Below are 19,379 nucleotides of genomic sequence, written 5' to 3' on the forward strand. Positions count from 1 at the left end.
AAACAAGGGGTGTATGTAAATAAAATTCATGACGTGTTTTTTTTCCACTCGCAGGAAAATTGCGACAGAGGCAATTGTTAGAGAAAATTTTCGCAAAAGGGAAAATACCCAGTGAAATAGAAGTTCTTTTGCCTTAGTAGAATTTTAAGTGGATCGGTAATTGTGGCGGGAAACGCGCGAAAATGTCGAGTGCAGCAAAGAGATCATCAGCGATCGGATCGGCTGATTTTGAGATGGATCAGATGGCTGAGGCTGAGCTCCAGAGGCTTCAGCGGCAGGTAATTTACTGCGATGTTTTCTTTCTTCCATCCCATAACATAAAAACCCAAAAACAGAGACGATAATTGATGAAATATCGCGACAATATGCTTCCGAAGGGAAAAGATGAAGGGTGGAAAGCTGAAAAAAAAGAAATGAAATAATTAGGAAAACAGCTGCAGATATATTCCACACAGAGAGCCGTTAAAGACCACACAAAACCGACAAAACCCTATATTCGATGGGTTTCTTCCAATGTTGATTCATTCTTCAGTAAAGCATAGGGGAGAGTAGGGGATTTTAGTTAAATTAAACCCTTAATGATCGTTTTACAGATAATAAAATTGTTTTAATAACCCGAGCAAAAGAAACTCTATCCTGTGGGATTTTGAAATAAATAAATAAATTTGATTTAAAGTGAAACCCCTGCACATCTTGGATCGAGAAAATTTCGTGAAATCAAAATTTCCATCTCTTTCACACTGAAATCTAAATTGAATTTGTTTTGAAGCTCACGAGAAGAAGAGGACGACAGAGTAGGACAGACATACACAAAAAGAAGAAGAAATGAATTTGAATTTTGATTTCACTTTTAATTGAATTTCAATTTATTCCACGAAATTTTTCTAATCTAAAACGTGTGGTGGAGGCCTTAAAATCAAATTTACTCAATTTAGAACGTTAAAAGCTCTGAAAGGATTATACAAATTATTTTTAAAATTCGTTAGCAGAAAATACGCTAAAAAATTGGCGTTAAAAAAGTCTTGTATACATCACAAAGTTTTTATAAGTCATTCCAAAGATATCTTCTGCAGGTATGCAATTTTACTGTGTCACTGAAGTGAATTCGCGGATTTTTTTTGATCCCAAAAAATTCTTTCAAGGCGGGACCCCCTATACTGGAGTACATTTCTGTTTTAAATCTAATGACTAGCACACATTTTAGAACAGGGAAGTTTCATGAAATCAAAATTCACATAATTTTCTTTCTCACGCGTTTCTCAGTCAAAATTGAAGTAAGCTAAATTAAATTTGTAATGGCGTTCTAAAAAAGATGAAGAGTGTGGATCGAATGGGGTAGACTTATGCAAAACGCTTGAAAAAAAAGGATGTGAATTTTGATCCAGAAAGCGTGCTGGTGGCACAACTTTTTATTTAATCGAAATTTGATTTTTAACCGTCTAAATTTCATTATTTTTTGCATTTGGCACATATTTTAGAATAGAAAAATTTTGTAAAATCAAAATATAATTCACATTCCTTGCGTTCTCAAGTGTTTTGCGTATATCTATCCGACTCTTTCGCACAAAAAAAATTGATTGAACTAAATTGAATTTGTTGTTATGCTTAAGAGAAGAAGAATTTAATCAATGCTAATTTAGATTTCAGAGATTTCATGATTTTTTTATCTGCGGTACACAATCATTAATGTCTAAAAATATTTTTCCGAGTTTGAATATGAGCAAACATTTGTCCAAATAGCCAACAAAAAATAAATTTAATCTTTAATTAATCGGAAATGACCAGTAAATAAAATAATTGTTGGCTTCAAATTAAGTTTTGTCAGTAAAATTTGAAAAATGATCAACTGAAAATCGAAAACTATATCTATAATATAGTCAATAATGAGTTTGTCAGAAAAATATTAGTTTTAATAAGAAATCAGGAAAAAATAAAAGTCTGTAAAATGTTTACTTAACTTAAAAAGGAAAAAGGTTAAATTTGGTCCGTAACCTAAATTGAATTCATACCCTAATGCTTCTTTCACAGCTTTCAGACCTAGTAAATTTTCTGAAACCTAAATTCAAATCTCTTTCGATTTCAAACGTTTTTTATATGTCTATCATACTCTTTCGCACTGTTCTTCTTCTTCTTTTGAACATCACAACAAATTCAATTTAGTTCAGATTAATTTGGGTCCGAAAAAGTGGAATAGATGTATTCAAAAAATTTGAGAAAGAGAGATGTGAATTTTGGTTTCATGAAATTTTCCTAATCTAAAATATGTGTCGGAGGCAAAGAAATCGAACTGTAAAATGAGATCAGTAAAAATCAAATATATCAAATATCTTATATTAAAAGTAAAATTAATTAAATTCTTTTTCTTAGTCATATTATTTCATATTTTAGCTATTGATTTTGGTTTTCTTTGCTAATAAAATTTGATATTTTCCTTGCTGCAAGCAAAATCCTTCGATTTGATGAAATTATGTTCGCATTTGAGTAATTTTGCTTGCTAATGGTTCCGGCATAACTTTTAGATCTGTAAAATTTCACGAAATCAAATTTTATTCAGTCTTTCAGTCTCACAATTGGGCTGAGCAAAATTTAATTTTGTGTGATGTTCAGAAGAAGAAGAAGAAGAAGAAGAGTGTGAAAGGAAAGGTTAGACATGTGCAAAGCTTTTAAGAAAGAAAGGGATGCGAATTTTGACTTTATGAAATTTTCCTGATCTAAAAAATGTGCCGAAGGCATAATTAAATGACTTAGATTGCTAAATTTACGTAAGTGTCATTTATTTTGCGTTGTGCTGTATATTTTTACCTTTATCTGTAACCTATTTTGAAGAAAACATTTTCCATTTGGGAATATCCGTGTCATTTGTTTCTTTATTTATCAATATATCAATCAAATTTCCTGTGTACACCTTTACCTATCATTCACCATTCTGACATTATATTTTTCGCGTTCTGTCAAATGCGAATACACCGTTCGGGTTACCATATGCACCTCGCTTCCTGCAGCAATTTTGATTTCGAATTTAAATTTTGGTTTAGAGTGAGAGTGAAAAAATCTTATATGCAAACTATACCAAGAGAAGAACAATTTTGTTCAAAATAAATTATACCGATAGAAATGCTTTGTTTTTATGGCTCGGGCACACCTTTTAGATCGGTAAAATTTCATGTGATTGAAATTCTCATCCCTTTCTTTCTCAAATAATTTGCATATAGATGTTTCATTCTTTCGCACTCAAAATTCGATTGAACTAAATTTAATGTGGTGTGAAGTCCAAAAGAAGAAGAAGAGGTCCGTAAGACTGGGATAGATATATACAAAATGTTTAAGAAAGAAGGGGATGTGAATTTCGATTACATGAAATTTTCTCGATCTAAAAGATGTGCTAATCAAATTTGAAATTTCACTGACGAAATTTTACGTTTTCTTGACTTCTAATATGGGTATTCATTGTCAAAAGTATGCGTTTGATTTTAATTTTGGTTTGTTTTTATTGGCTCCAGCACGCCTTTTAGATAAGGAAAAATTTCGTTAAATCAAAATTCGGATCACTGAATTTGGTGTAACGTTCAAAAGAAAAAGAACAGTGGGAATGAATGAGATATACATATCTAAAGAGTGTGAGAAAGAAAGAGATTTAAATTTCGATTACATGAAATTTTCTTGATCTAAAAGGTGTACTGGATCCATATGAAATTAATTTCAGAATTCAATCAAAAAGCATTGCTAAGAAGATTTTATTGAATAATGAGGCTTGGGTACTTAATTATAGTAACTTGAAGATTTTAGTTTGGTACTTGAAGTGATAGGAACACTTATAGGACCTTTTATACAACTGCCTGATCCTCCGCTACTCTACCCTCGCCTTGCTGAAAGACATTCATCTTCATATCTTTAAAAAATAAATTTTACGCAACTATCGTGAAAGGCGATCGCTTGATATCATTTCGCAAAAATAATGAATAATGAGTTGGAACATCTTTATCACACCTGTCTCTTTAGCTTGTACCTTTCAATAACCCCATGTTTTCGTGATAAAAACTTCATCATTTACATTCCTCATGGCTGTTTTGTTACCACCAAGCACACACCCAAAAACCTCATTATCTTTCGCTTTTTTTCGCGTGAGAGACATTTATTAAAAATATTTGCAGTCGACTACAATAAAACTTTCGGCATATTTTTTGTTCGATGGCCAAATAAAAGATTAATTAATGATGAATTTCTGTATGGTCTTCCTTTACCCGTTCTTCATTACGAATTCTCTATTTATTTTTTTTTATCTTTCCTTTTCCTGAGCGGAAAAACACAGAATTTTAGATGATTTTTTTTCTGGTTAAGACTGTTGCTGGAAATTATGCGATAAAATGCGAGATAGAGGCAATTCTATAAATTGGAACAACTTCCTGCAGTGTTTTGTGCAAATTTTCTCGCAGAGGAAATGCAGGATTTCGGTTTTGTGTTCTCCTTCTTTATTTCTTCCGGTTTAAGGGAGATAAAACGAGAATAATCGTTGAGTATAGTTAGAGGCTGTTCTAGGTGTCGTAAAAAACTTTACTAAATATTACATTGACCACTGACTATAAAAAAAACTAATTTGAACGGGAATTATTTATTTTATTTATTCAAGAGGTTTTGGAATTTTGAATTGTTATATGGTAAATTCGTAAGAACTACTTAAAAATCCGACTCATATCAGTTACTGAGAACTTCACAGAGTTACTTACAAGGGCCATTAGATGCTCACTGTGCCTTAATGTGGTCCTACTCCAAAATTTATCATTAAAATTTGTCGTATGACATTGTCATACTGTTACAGAATTCCCCTACAGTTACTGAACGTCTTACTTTTTGTCTTGTCTCAATTTTCATTAAAAATTTCCAATAAAGTATTGTTCTAGATATTTATCAATAGATCTACTTCAAAATAAGCTTCTCAAAAATTTCCAAATACGATCTAAATTCAGGAAATAGTTTTAAAAAAAAATGCGGAAATTTTAAAAACATATTAATCTTTGCAATGAATGCCTGAAGGGTGTGATGAAAGATTTATAACCAGAAAACTCGGTATGCCAAAGTAGCTTACCAAAATTACCAAAGCAAAGTAGGCTTTGCTCATTAAAAACTAAACCACGCCCCTAGAAAAGTAAAATTTAAAATTCAAACTTAAGTTGGAAAAAAAAATCAGGAAAGGGCGTGATTTAAGGGGTTAGGTGGATTAAAAAATCTAGAAAAAAAACATTTTTTTCAAACAAAATTTTAAAATTGAAAAACTGAATTATGTTTAACTTAAAATGCGGTTACGAATTGATGATGAATTCATTAACTCTTAAACTATTTCAATATGTTCCAATATGATTTATGAATCGTTAAATGCAAACATAAAGCAAATTTGCAATAAAAAAATAATGCGAAATGCTCAAATTATTGAGTACGATGCCCTTCCCGTGAGATGCATCACTAATTTTATCAATTCAGTTCACCTCAGAAATTTAATATAATACTAAATTTTGGTCAGGAGCTTTCAAGTTTAACGTTTTACCTACCAAGACTCGGTCAAATTGGCCAGTTTAAAATTGACACATTTTTAAATGATATGATGTCACTATCAAACTTTATGAATTTCTTATAATATGCATGTAATATATTTTTCAATGTTTGAATTTTAATATTTTGTTCTTTTTCAAGACAAATTTGTTGAGTATCCTACCTTAAAGCAGTTTGTAATTTGACCGAAAAACGACCAAATCCGGTTGGTAGTTTAAGTGTTAAAGTTTAAGCATTCTGAAAATCGGTGATGCTTTGCTCGAAATCTTTATATTCATTGCTTAATTTAGCTTGAATTTCAAATGCAAAGAACCAGCGGAAACTGGGGCACCATCAATTAATTTAGATATTAGACTTCAGAGGACAAGTACTAAGTCATAGGGAAATTTGGCTACTGAAGAAATGGTCATCATAGTCTAATTTAAATTAATTTCTAGTCTAACTCTAGTTTAGAGATAAAAATCAGTGTCCGCTGGTGCCCCAGTTTCCTCTACACGATTTTAATTCTTTTAGCACACCTTTTAAAATCAAGAAATATTTTTGAAATCGAAATTCACTTCTCTTTCTTTGGCACATGTTTGCATATAGCTATTTAATTCTATAGCACTAAAAATTGGATTAATCTAAATTGAATTTGATGTGATATCCGAAAGAAGAAGAAGAAGAATGCGTAATTTTGATTTCATTAAATTTTCTTGATCATCCGAAGGCATAACGCTTCCAGAACATCAAAATTTCATAAAGTTGAAATTAACATCCCTTTTCCTAAAGATCTGCATATGTCCATCCTATTCTTTCGCAATCTTCTTCTTCTTTTCTCGAACAGTACAATAAATTAAATTTAGTCTAGTTCAATTTTGAGTTCGAAAGTGTGGGATAGGCTCATGCAAATATTTTGAGAAAGAAAGGAACGTGAATTTTGATTTCATGAAATTTTCCTGATCTAAAATATGTGCCGGAGGCATATATTTATGAAAAAAAGAAAACTAAATTTGTTCCGTAACTTTAATCAAATCGAAATTCACATTTCTATCTTTCTGAAAAGTTTTTCGTATCTATATCCTACTCTTTCTATTGAGCATCAAAACAAATTCAATTTAGTTCAGTGAAATTTGGGTCCGAAAAAGTGAGATAGAGGTATTCAAAAAATTTTAAAAAGAATCAGATATGAATTTTGATTTCCTGAAGTTTTTCTGATATAAAAGATGTGTCCGAGTCAATAACTTATGAAAAGAAGGAAAGAAAGCTAAATTTGTTTCGTTACCTAAATCGAATTCATGCTGTAATACATCCGGTACACCTTTACGATCAAGTGAATTTTATGAAATCGAAATTCACATCTCTTTCTTTCTCAAAAGGTTTTCGTATTTCTATCCGACTTTTTCGCACTCTTCTTCTTCTGAGCATCACAACAAATTCAATTTAATTCAGCGAAATTTGGGTCCAAAAAAGTGAGGTAGAGGTATTCAAAAAAATTTGAGAAGGAAAGAGATATGAATTTTGATTTCATGGAATTTTTCTGATCTGAAAGGTGTGCCGTAGATATTCATTTATGAAAAAAAGACAGCTAGATTTGTTCCGTAGCCTAAATCGAATTTATACTATGCCTCCGGCACACCTTTTATATCAAGTAAATTTTATGAAATCGAAATTCACATCTCTTTCTCAAAATTTTTCTTATGACTATCTCACTCTTTCGCACTCTTCTTCTTCTGAGCATCACAACAAATTCAATTTAGTTCAGTCCAATTTGGGTCCGAAAAAGTGAGGTAGAGGTATTCAAAAAAAATTGAGAAGGAAAGAGATATAAATTTTGATTTGATGAAATTTTCCTGATCTAAAAGGTGTGCCAGAATCATTAATTTGTGAAAAAAGATGAAAGCTAGATTTGTTCTGTTGCCTAAATCGATTTTATACTATAATGCCTCCGGCACACCTTTTAGATCAAGTAAATTTCATGAAATTTAAATTCACATCTCTTTCTCAAAATTTTTCTTATGTCTATCTCACACTTTCGTACTTTTCTTCGTTTGAACATCACACTAAATCGAATTTAGTTCTGTCCAATTTTGAGTCCGAAAGAGAAATGGATTTTGATTTCATGAAATTTTCCTGATCTAAAAGGTGTGCGGGAGTTATGAAGATTCGTGAAGTGAATCTCTGCCAGGAAGTCCAAATGACAGGATCATGAAATCATCATTCATATTTCCTCGAGTCTTTCCTTTCTTCTCTGTGTTTCCCATTAAAAATCTTTATGAGCAGTTGAGGGTGGCACCGGATGTGAATTTATTGAGCCGCAACTGGAAACGGAGAGCACTTGAAAGTGTCTCATTTTCAAATACCACAGAAAGGCCTAGAAAAATTAGGGTAAAAGGAAGGTAATTCAATACCGGGGGGTGCGTGAATTATTCGTGAATAGTTGAGTAATTTCAAAAATGGATCTGCATGATCCTCATGATTTCCATTTCCGTCCTTTTTTTTCGTGGCCCAACTCAGCTGTTTCTTCACCATTTGGTCACAGATGCTCTCCTATATCTTGGGAACACGTGCCAATTGCATCCAGATGTTTGGTGTGTGCCTGACTTGCTAGACAGCATCTTGAGAAATCTTTGGCCATTTGAGGCATTTGATGCATTTGGACAAGTTTTTTTTAGGATGTCTTGGATCTTGATGGGAAAGATGATGAGATTTTTCGCAATTTGTTAATTTTTCTTTACAGAAACGCGTAATGGAAAATGAACGGGTGACATTTAACGAGGAACGTGTTAAGAAATCCCGGCAGCAGAAGAAGATAATTGAGATACTCCGTCGTGAGCAGGAACAATTGCAAGATGAGCTCAATTCACTTCTTGTTGGTCCTCATGCGAAGCGTGAAAGTGAACTGGAGCAGGAGATGAAGCGTCTTGAGGCTGAGATTGAGAGTCACACGCAATTGTTGGAGGCCGAGAAGGGGAATCTGTGGGAGTTGGATGGTCACATTAGGAAATTGCAGAAGGAAATTGATCGCCTGAGGAGCAATCAAATCACCGATCATCGGTACAATGAGAAGATCTGCAAGATGCAGAAGGATGTGGTGAAGCTGGAGAATCGTCTGGAGGTGGCACATAAGCGTGCTGGAGCTGTGATGGCTGAGAATGCTGAATTGCGCCAAATGATCGATCATATGCTCCAGGAAAGGGCGCTCTTCAATGATGTCTGGGCCAAGATGGTCACTCAGCTCAATCAGGGCAAGAAGCACATGATGGACCTCATTGACCAGTCCACAGCAGCCTATGACCAGCGCGATGAACTCTGCAATAAGCTGCAATTGCTGAAAGATCGCAGTCAGGCGGACAAGATGGCTCACATCCAGGAGATGAGGGAATTGCAGCGTAAACTCGATCATGATGCCAAATTGCACCAATTTCTGGGCATCAAAGGTCAACATCGGGTCAACACGGAACTGGACATGCGGGAGGCCAACAAGAAGCGCCAGTTGCAGGAACAGCTGGAGAATCAACTGGAAGAGTACAACACAATCCTCCAGCGAATTAGGGTAAGTGGGGCTCTCTTTACTGCATTCCTAAAAATCTCTCCCGCGAGACCGGGACCGGAGGTAATTACAGATTACCCGACTTATTTATAGCTCAAACAATTAATTCCTCTTTTTTTAGAAGGTCGAGAGTGAATGTTTATTTATAAGATTTTTTTTTATTTTCTTCACTTTTATCATCATTTCATTTTTTTTTTACTTCAATAAATCCTCCGTTTCATGCTTCTTTAGTCACGAAAGTATCGAAATTTTTTTCTCACATAGAAATGAAATAAGAAGAGACTTTATAAATAAATTAACACCAGATTGATTTAACTTAGGAAAATGTCAGAGAATTATTTCTAAACAAGAGCATTTTAGCAACAATTTAGGGTATTATCCATATTATCCCTTATTCTTAAATTTTACATGAGTTTTTGTGTTCAAAGTGAAAAGGAGTAATTTTTTTATAACAAAAGAATTTCGCTGACGAAGAGACAGGTGTGAATATCGACAAGATAATTGGTATTTATCGTGCCACAAGAGACCAAAGATATTGATATTAATCCAGTAATTACTCTCTCAAACAATAGACATTGGAAAGTGAATGGCATTGGAGGCTAGAATTATGTTTAATAATAAATTCTTTTCTTACATTTAAAAGTCATACTGCATACCTGTAATTAGTTTTTTAAAAGAATATAATTCGCATACTTTTGAAATGAATATGACCAATATTCAGGAAAAAAGGCGTAAGTTCGATGAATTATCCCTTTTAACCCTAAGGCGGACAATCAGGGCTTCTAGGACTCCGAATTCCAATTTTAAACAGTTTTTTACTAAATTTACTTTAATAATGTCTTTGCCACAACTTTTAGATCTGAAAAATTCCATAGCAATAAAAATTTCCATAGCTTTCCCAAACTAATTTCAGTCAAATCTAAATTTAATTTGCCTTGAAGGTACCATTATTCCTCATCAAAACAAAAAAAAAACGATAGTAATAAGCAAGAGATTTGATTTCATAAAATTTTCTCGATCGAAAAGGTTCATTAGAGGTATAAATTACTATTTATTTTTTACTGTTTATTTTATTTCTTATTTTTTATTTTACACTTATGATTCCGGCACCACCTTTTAGATCAGGGAAACTTTCTTGAAATCAAAATTCACATCCCTTTCTTTCTCACGCATATTGCAGACGCCTATCTTATTTTTTCACACTCCAAATTTGATTGAGCTAAATTGAATTTGGAGTAATGTTTAAAAGAAGAAGAAGAAGAAGCAGAGTGCAAAACATTGAAATAGGCATATGCAAAACTCGTGAGAATCAAAAGGACTCCAATTTCGACTTCATGAAATTTTCCTGATCTAAAAGGTATGCCGGAGCCATAATGGCTCTGCCACATGTTTAAATCACATCCCTTTCTTTTTCTAATATTTAGCATATGTCTATCCTACTCTTTTGCACTCTTCTTCTTCTTTTGAATATCACAATAAATTCAATTTTGAGTGCCATATAGGATAAAAGAAGCAGAAATCATATGTAAAACGTCGAGAAAGAAAGAAATGCAAGTTCTTTCAATTTAATTTCATGAAATTTTTTATCTAAATTTCAATTTTTGTTGTAGAATTTGATTTTAATGTTTAATAAATATTTTTTTTAGGTATAGGAATATATTGTGCATTTCATTAAAATAGATAAAAATACTAATGGCTCTGACACACCTTTTAGACCGGTAAAATTTCCCAGTCTTTTTGGACTCTTCTTCTTCTTTTGAGCGTCACACCAAATTAAATTTAGTTCAGTCTAATTTTGAGTTCGAAAGACTGAGATGAACTTAGGCGAATCTTTTGAAAAAGAAAGGAAAATGAATTTTGATTTCATGAAATTATACTGATCTAAAAGGTGTGCTGGAGCCATAAACGCTGAAAATGCTTAAACTGAAATTGGATCATTATAAAAATAACACTGAAATCGTAAAACTAAAATGGTTCCGACACACCTTTTGGATCAGAAAAAACTTCTAATGAACATCTCACAAACCTCTGCCCGTACAAGTGACCAGCAGCGTAACCTTCTCAAGCAAATAGTACGAATTTGCAAATCTTTAACCGTTGCATTGTAAAAAATATTCTATATTAGAAATTTGGTTTCTTGGCAGAATTTTATACAAAAAATACAGTTTTTGGTGTATTTTACATCACGTTCTGTGTTGTAAAATAAGTTGTGATCAAGATAAGAAAATTAACCATTCAAGTACGAGTTTAACTCAATAGCTAAAGAAATATTTGGTTTTTGGATTTCAGATGAACATACTCGGAAAAATCTTGTCTCTAAAAATAAGGTCTCAATTCCTGATTTTTTTAGTTTTTTAAATGAAAATTCCAGAAAATTCAATTTGTACTTTTATTTATGCTTAACTCTTTCACGTCATTAGGGTCATATATGACGCGGGGAAAAAGTTTTTTTTTTGGCTATTAACATTAATTGAAATCTATCTGTTTGTGCACGACATCATAATAGAAGGATTTAAAATTCTTGGCTAATTTTGTCAAAAATCCCTCCAGATATTTCAGGAAAAGAAATTATTTGAGATCAAAAATCACGAATTTCGAACTTTGTGAAATGACTTTTCTTTTTCAAATTTTTTATATTCATTTATTTTCAGCAAAAAATTGTTTAGAAACACAAAATAGAATATCCAAAAATTGTATATTGTATATTTTGATATAATAAACTACTAATTTTCCAGAAAAGCGCGTAGAATTTTCCGGGTGATATACGACCCTATTGTCGGCAATGGTAAAAGTTTATGAAAGTGTTTTCATGCCAACAATGTAGTTGGGACATTGTTTTTCTTTGTGAAATCCAGAAGGAAAATATCTTGCTCCTGGACATTTCATCTTATATCTGATGAATTATAACATATTTTGCAATATTTTAGAGTGTTCTGCAAGCGTCCCATATTGTGCAATTGTATTGTGTGTGAATAAATATATGGATAAGTTTATTTTTGCCAAATACCACTCATGATATTGTGACAGAGACTGTTCAAAGGGATTACCAGGAAGATTCCTTGAACACCAGGAGTACAGTGTTCATCAAGACAATCCAGTTTGCCATGGTTTTGGCCAAATTAATAACTTCAAGCAAAAAAAAACTCTTAAAAAGCCCGTGATATAGATTTTGAAAATGGTATGTACACTTCCCTTGAAGACAATAGGGTCATATATGACCCAGGGTTTTTCCGAGTTTTCACGCAATGGAAATTTTTTTCCTCTCTGAACTATTACATTTGATCATAAAGCATTAGTGTTTCGGCTCCAAACATCTGAAAAGCCGAAGCTAGAGGAAAAGAGTAATCCGAATCCCGTCAGATTATACCCTTGCTCTGGTGAGAACTTTCTGGGGGATTCTTCCACTATTTGGACTGACTCTCGGCTGTTTTCACGGCCTCTAGTAACGACTCTTTCGAGCCACCGGGCTTAAGGCAGTAATGCCCCCTTGTGTAGGCTACTCCCGGGGGTGCCTCGAGAGAGTTTAATTCGTATCCTTTTTAGGATGTGAGGACTTATGATGAATATCCCGGCGATTTAACTATTCAAAAGTAGTTCGATATGAATTAAAACCCATTATTATCCCTTAAAGATTAAGAAATCCTAATTTGAAGATAATTTGTATGAAGGTGCATGTTCATCTTGAACAATTAGGAAAAACTCAATTTTACATGAATTCATCTGCTGAATAAAAGTGTGACGCGAAAGAGTTAAAGGAATATTGAAAAAAATATGAAGTGCTCAAAGCCAGAGTGTGCGCGAAGCCTGAAAGCCTTCCCCTAGTGCAATATATCCCTTTAAAAATACATAATATTTAAAGACCGATGCGATTTCAACTTGACTAATTTTGCTCAAAAACTCCTGAAAAATCCAAAATAGAATAAAATTTACTGAAATTACTAAATTTTTTATAATATTTTGAGGACCTTAGTGGAAAGTTCCCACACTGAGAAAAAAAACGGGGGTGCGATTAACTTTTTTCCTCATAACTTTAATACTTTAGGTGTAGAAATATATCAAGATTTTTTAATGTTAATTTTATACCCTTGTAAGGGTAAAACCTTTTCAAAATTAACATGAAAAAGGGTAACCTTAACCCCTAATACACCTAAAAAGCATAATATTTACACCGATTTCGGATCAATACCGTAGGATAAAATTAACATTTCCGGAATGTTATTTTAACTTTTTTGGATTTCTCTCAGTGCATGCTTCGTACGATCTCAATCATCGTAACCTTCGTAATGACTAATTTTTTCTTATGTTTCTGGTTACTCAATAAGTGTGACTTATAAGTGTGACACTGTGAAAAAAGGGGTGCGATTAACTTTTTTCCTCGTAACTTTAACACTTTTTAGGTGTAAAATTATATCAATATTTTTTAATGTTAATTTTACACCTTTTTAAGTGTAAAATTAACATAAAAAAGCAGGGAGGTGACATTAGCTCTGAAAAATGCGACCGGTTTTAGTGTAATTTTTTCCCTGTTTTCGTACACATTTCACGAGATATCTCCAAAACTACGTAGGTTGCCAATTTGGGGTTTTCGGTTGCCTATTCTATATTAAATTGGCTTTTATTTCGTATTTGTATTATTTGGTAATTCATTCTACAATGACAGAAAACAGCTAATAAACGCAAAAGTTTTTTCGGCTCGCTAGAAGCATATGGGAAACATAGGAAATGTCATGCCCCTGTAAAAAAGGGTAACTTTAACCCATTATACATCTGAAAAGCATAATATTTACACCGATTTTGGATCAATAATGCAGGGTAAAATTAACATTTCTGGAATGCTATTTTAACTTTTTCGGATTTCTCTCAGTGTAGGATCGTATGAAGCATGAGCACTTTCCCCTAATGGGTTAATAGAATTCTTGGTGTTCTTGTACTCTTGTAGCAAGAAAATCAAAAGGCACTTGGGACAAACCGGACAAACCTTAAAAACCCATTTTTATCCAAGAAGTGGGAAGATGAATAACTGTCCTGTCTTAATCCCAATATTAATTACTTTTCAAGCTTTCGTGTCTTAGCATTGTCCGAGCCAATTGATAAATAATTATCTCCTTATTTGAAATTATTTAGCGCGTGATCGAGAATTCTGCGCAAAGCATCAAAGACCATTTTAGTCCAAGAAGAGAGATTCTTTTAGTTAGAATAATCCATCCGCCTAAAAGAGATTTTTTTTCTCCCACGTAGGCCTTCTCAACCGAAGAAGATGTGGACAAATTGGCTTCGCAGTTCATGAAGCAAGAAGAGGAGAATTTTGCCTTGTTCAACTACGTCAATGAACTGAGCCACGAAGTGGAAACTCTCAATGAATCTGTCCAGCGTCTGCAAGACAGCATCGGTGAGGAAAAGCCACACACAATCACTTTTCCCCATGAGAATTCTTTAGCACACCTTAAAAGTGAAATTGATGCGACACGCGTTTGTGAAATTGGAAGTGGCTGGAAGTGGCAGAAGAAGAAGTCAGTCTGGCGTAAAATGAGGGACATTCACTGAATTATTTTTTATCGAAAATCTCTCCCTCCTTCTGTGTAGCATTTGGCCAGATAATATTGTCTCGCACAATTGAGAATATGATGTGTTGATTGTGTGGCACCCTCAATCCCATTAAAACACACTGTATTGTCTTTTTACTTCTTTATCTTTTCTTTATCCACTCCAAATCCACAATCCAATCACTCGGTCACTTCACGTCTTCTCTGCCAACTTCACACACGTCCCGTTGCCCAATAACTCATTTCCCCTCACACTCACCACAACGCCATCTGTTGGTCACCACATCCTCCCTTTTTTCTAATGTTTTTGATTTAGACTAGGAACCACAAAATCCTGATACTTCCTGGGAATTGTCCTCTTCCTAGAGATCTTCTCCACAGGCTGTTCTTCGACAGGTTCAGGTTCTGGAACTATCTCTACCGGAATAGTGGAAGATTCTGCTGACACAACGACTTTCTTCAAATGGGCCACATTCCTTTCATATTGCTTCCCTGATGTGTTATCACGAACTATCGCAGCTCCTCCAGATCTCTTCAAAACCACATATTTGGTTGCTCCAAAAGTTGCTTGCAATTTGTTTCCAGGAAGCAGATTTTTCATCAAGACCACATCTCCTACTTCAATGTCAGACTCCCTAGCTCCTCTCCTTGTGTCCTCCAGTTCCTTCCCCTTTTCTTTTAAGCGCTTGTCTCTATCAGAGAAATCTGCTTCTGGTGGAGCTGTCTCGATGTCCTTCAATGAAGGAATTTTCCCCCGAATAGTTCTACCGTAGCAGAGCTCCGTTGGAGTTTTTCCCGTGGTTGTGTGAGGTGTAGTGTAATAGCACATGAGGTAATCCTGCAGGTCCTTTCTCCAATCTCTGTCCAAGTTGTGACTGATCTTAATACGCTTAAGCAAAGATCGATTTTGGCGTTCTACCTCGCCATTCTGCTGAGGCCAATAAGGGATAGTATTGTTGAGATGGATTCCCTTTTTCAAACAATATTCCTCCAACTCTCCAGAAACGAATTGTTTGGCATTATCCAGCGTGAGCGTTCTTGGATAACCCAAGCGGGTGAAAATTTTATCCAAACGCTCAATGGTCTCCCTGGCTGTGATTCGGTGCATTACCTCCACTTCCTTGTAGCGGCTAAAATAGTCTACCACTACTAAAAGATGTTCTCCAGATGGAATACTCATGAAATCCATAGCCAAATCAATCCATGGACCGCTGGGCAAAGCACGCCTTTGCATTGGTTCAGGTTTATTTGGTGCAGACACCAAAATGCATCCCTCACAGGACCTCACAACTTTCACCGAATCACTATCGATTCCAGGCCACCAAACTCGCTCTCTTAGACGCTGCTTCATCAGAGTTTCACCCGGATGCCCTTCGTGTGCTAGTTGCAACATCCTCGATCTCAAACCCTCTGGTACCACTAACTTGCTGCCTCGCATTACGATATCTCCCGCTGACGCCAACTCCAACTTGAAGGGATGGTATGCCTTTAACAAAATATTTGACCACACTCCGGAGTGCAATGCTTGTCGAATGGCCTGCATTTCTGAATCTTCCTTGGAAGCTTTCTCAATTTCACTGACGTCAACTGCAGCTGATTCTACAATCGCTCGCACCATAAAATCGTTGCCTTCATCTGAGTTCACCTTCTCTGTTGAGACAGACAATCTCGATAGTGGATCAGCGATGTTTGATATTCCTTTTCGGTATATCACTCTGAATTGGAAAGATTGAAGACGTAGAAGCCATCTTTCAATTCTCGCGCAAGAATGAGATGTGGGTTTGAAGATCACCTCCAGAGCTTTGTGATCCGTCTCTAACTCAAAATTCCTTCCAATCAGATAATTGTCGAATCTTTCCATTCCCCAGACTGCTGCCAACGCCTCTTTTTCCGTCTGACAATATCGGCGCTCCGTATCCGAAAGACTCCTGCTGGCATATGCTATCACGAGGGGCTTGTCATCGGTGTCATCTTGATATTGTATTAGGACTGCTCCTAAGCCTACTGGAGATGCGTCCACGACTATTCTTGTACGACGTTCATTGCGGAAAAAACTCAATGTTTCAGTATTACCCAACATTTCCTTGAGCTTATCAAATGCCTTTTGATGCTCTTCTTCCCATTTAAAAGGGTCTGAACTACACATTAGTTGCCTTAACGGAAATGTTTCTGTCGAGCAATCTGGAAGAAATCTGCTCATGTACGTGATCAGGCCAAGGAAGCTACGAATTTCTTCTTTTGTCTTTGGTGCCCGGAAACTCAAAATTGCAGCTATCTTTGAGGCGGATGGACTGATTCCTTTCTGCGAGATTCTGTGTCCCAGAAAATCAATCTCTGGCACTCTAAAAATACACTTAGCATGGTTCAAGAGCACATTATGTCTCTTTAGAGTATCCAGCACCCCGTCTAATGCTCGATTATGTTCATCTTCAGATGCTCCAAAGACAATGATGTCATCAATGTAGTTAAGCGCATTTGAACAGCCGCACAGAATTTGTTCCATTGTCTTCTGAAACATCTCGGGTGCGCAAGAAATCCCGAACATGAGTCTTTTGTATCGGAACATTCCTTTGTGTGTAATAAAAGTCGTGATATATCTGCAACTGGGGTCCAGTTCCAATTGGTGAAAAGCATTCTTGATATCAAGCCGTGAGAAAATTTCTGCTCTACCTATTCTAGGTAGGAAATCCTCCAACACCGGCATCATATGATTCTCTCTTTTGATAGCTTTATTCACCTGACGCATATCCACACAAATTCTAATGTCACCATTATCTTTTGGAATCACCACAATTGGTGACACCCAATCACTATGTTCATTAACTGGCTCAATAATGTCCAGCTTTTGCAATTCCTCCAACTTTTCTTCCACTTTATCAAGTAAAGCGATAGGAGGACGACGTGCATGCTGACTCACTGGGGAAACTCTTTCATCAATAGGAATCACAATCTTAACGCCTTTCACTTTCGGAAAAGGAGTGATCCTTGAATCTTTAACTTGACCAATCATTGTCTCACGAGTGCTGGGTAAGCCCAACACCAACACCCCTAATTCCTTGGCAGTGGCTTTTCCCAATAGCGGTTGGGAACCTCCTTGAATGACATAAAACACAGCCTCTTTTCCCATATCCTGACTTCCGCCTGTGACGGAAATATTCGTTTTAAAAACCTTGATAATCTTTAAAGGTTCGCTTTGTGCATATGCTCTCAGTACTTTCTGTGTTTCCTCCATGACATTTTGCATCTCAATCCCGTTCTTCTTCATATATTGCCAGGTATGTTCATCAATGATATTCTGCGATGCTCCTGAATCAATCATCATCTCAATGAGAACACCTCCGACTTTGCACCATATATACTCATCTCCATCTCCGATGTTATATATAAAACTCGTGATAGACTTTTTCTCAGACTTGGTACTGTTCTCCGGACCTTCCTGTGTAACTGCATGAATCCGTTGTTTTTTTGTTGAGATCACCGTCTCAGAATTCTCAGCTGAACGCTTGATTGGACGTCTTGTTCTGCATTTAATTGCAAAATGTCCCCGCAATTGGCATTTAGCGCATTTCTTTTCTAATGCTGGGCATTTCGAATCCTTTCCGTTATGACCAGATCTACCACAGCGAGAACATTCCTCCTTATGTGAGTTATTTCTCCATTTCGCCTGAATTTGATTCACTTGAGTGGAATCAAAAGCTGTTGAAGTAGTGGCTTGAGTCTGATCCATTTGGTGTGACTGATCTTCTACAGCGCCAAATGAATGGACCCTTCGAATAATGTCATCAAGTGTCAAATTTTCTTTGGACAATAGTATGTCACGACTTTGGACAATAGTATCATTCGTTCTCTTGCTTCTTGCTCTGAATTTCCCACCTTGCATTTATTTGCCTGAATTTGTGCTCGCATAATACAGTCTTCTAAATCCTCCCCCGGATTCTGTCTAATCTGCCAGAATTTCCATCTATCATAAGATTCATGTCTTTGTGGCATGAAATAGTCATCCAGTTTCTCAAGAGCAACCTTATTCAAAAGAATAATTACAATTAGCATTGATCTTAGTAACATGTATTTACAGTACCTTGTATGGATCAACTGATCCATCATCTTTTTCATCAACATCTGCTCCGTCAATCTGATAAAATACGTTTTGGAGCTCAAATCCTCCACATCTCAAAAGCATATGCTTTAGCTTCGTCTTATTATCTTCTCCGCAAGTAGCAGGCACACTTAGGAAACCTCTCTTCCACTGTAGCCACTTATCTCTCCTCTCCGAACGAGGTATCGCCGCACATTTGAACGGCGGTATCGTAGTATAAATCTCCTGCATTCTAGCAAGCATTTGCGTCTCGATTCTAGAAATAGAAAGAATTTTCCATATTTCCAATCTCAACGTCTTAATTTCATTGTTTTATTCTCAATCTACTTCTAAAGCTAGTATCCTTTATGTTTATTCTTTGATAAACTCTAGCAATAGATCACTTCTTGACAGTATCATTTGATTTTCTACAGACTCTTCTGTCCACCTGTCACCTAACATTCCCAATACAATAGTATCATTTTAGTATTCTTTATTTTCAGAACCCTATTGTATTTCATTTCATCTCCAACACGCACGATAGTATCGTTCAATATTCTTTTAAGAATCCTATCGTGCCTCCTCTCTTTCTAACACAATAGTATCATTTAATATTCTTTTTAGAATCCTATTGTGTCTAATCTTTTCCAATGCAATAGTATCATTTTATGTTCTTTAATTTAGA

General features: G+C 35.2%; 2 protein-coding genes across 3 annotated transcripts in view; one reads left to right on the top strand and one right to left on the bottom strand.

Moving 5' to 3' along the window:
* The window catches only part of LOC129799091 (coiled-coil domain-containing protein 63), a 20,703-nt gene continuing 1,324 nt past the window's right edge, over positions 1-19,379 (top strand). The window contains exons 1-3 of the mRNA XM_055842723.1: positions 1-278; positions 8,264-9,079; positions 14,315-14,465. Coding sequence (XP_055698698.1) covers positions 183-278; positions 8,264-9,079; positions 14,315-14,465 — 1,063 coding nt within the window. The 5' untranslated portion in view covers positions 1-182. The remainder of the gene's footprint in view (positions 279-8,263; positions 9,080-14,314; positions 14,466-19,379) is intronic.
* LOC129799089 (uncharacterized protein K02A2.6-like) overlaps positions 14,747-19,379 on the bottom strand; it is a 5,312-nt gene continuing 679 nt past the window's right edge. Inside the window, exons 2-3 of one of the 2 annotated variants that reach the window (XM_055842715.1) lie at positions 18,698-18,971; positions 14,747-18,639 (exon numbers count right to left, since the gene is read on the bottom strand). In XM_055842715.1, coding sequence (XP_055698690.1) covers positions 14,918-18,499 — 3,582 coding nt within the window. In that variant the 5' untranslated portion in view covers positions 18,500-18,639; positions 18,698-18,971 and the 3' untranslated portion in view covers positions 14,747-14,917. Of the gene's footprint in view, positions 18,972-19,379 lie in introns of both variants that reach the window. The other variant, XM_055842714.1, reaches the window with a different exon arrangement.

This window comes from Phlebotomus papatasi, chromosome 1, assembly GCF_024763615.1.
Source record: "Phlebotomus papatasi isolate M1 chromosome 1, Ppap_2.1, whole genome shotgun sequence".
NCBI classification, from domain to species: domain Eukaryota; kingdom Metazoa; phylum Arthropoda; class Insecta; order Diptera; family Psychodidae; genus Phlebotomus; species Phlebotomus papatasi.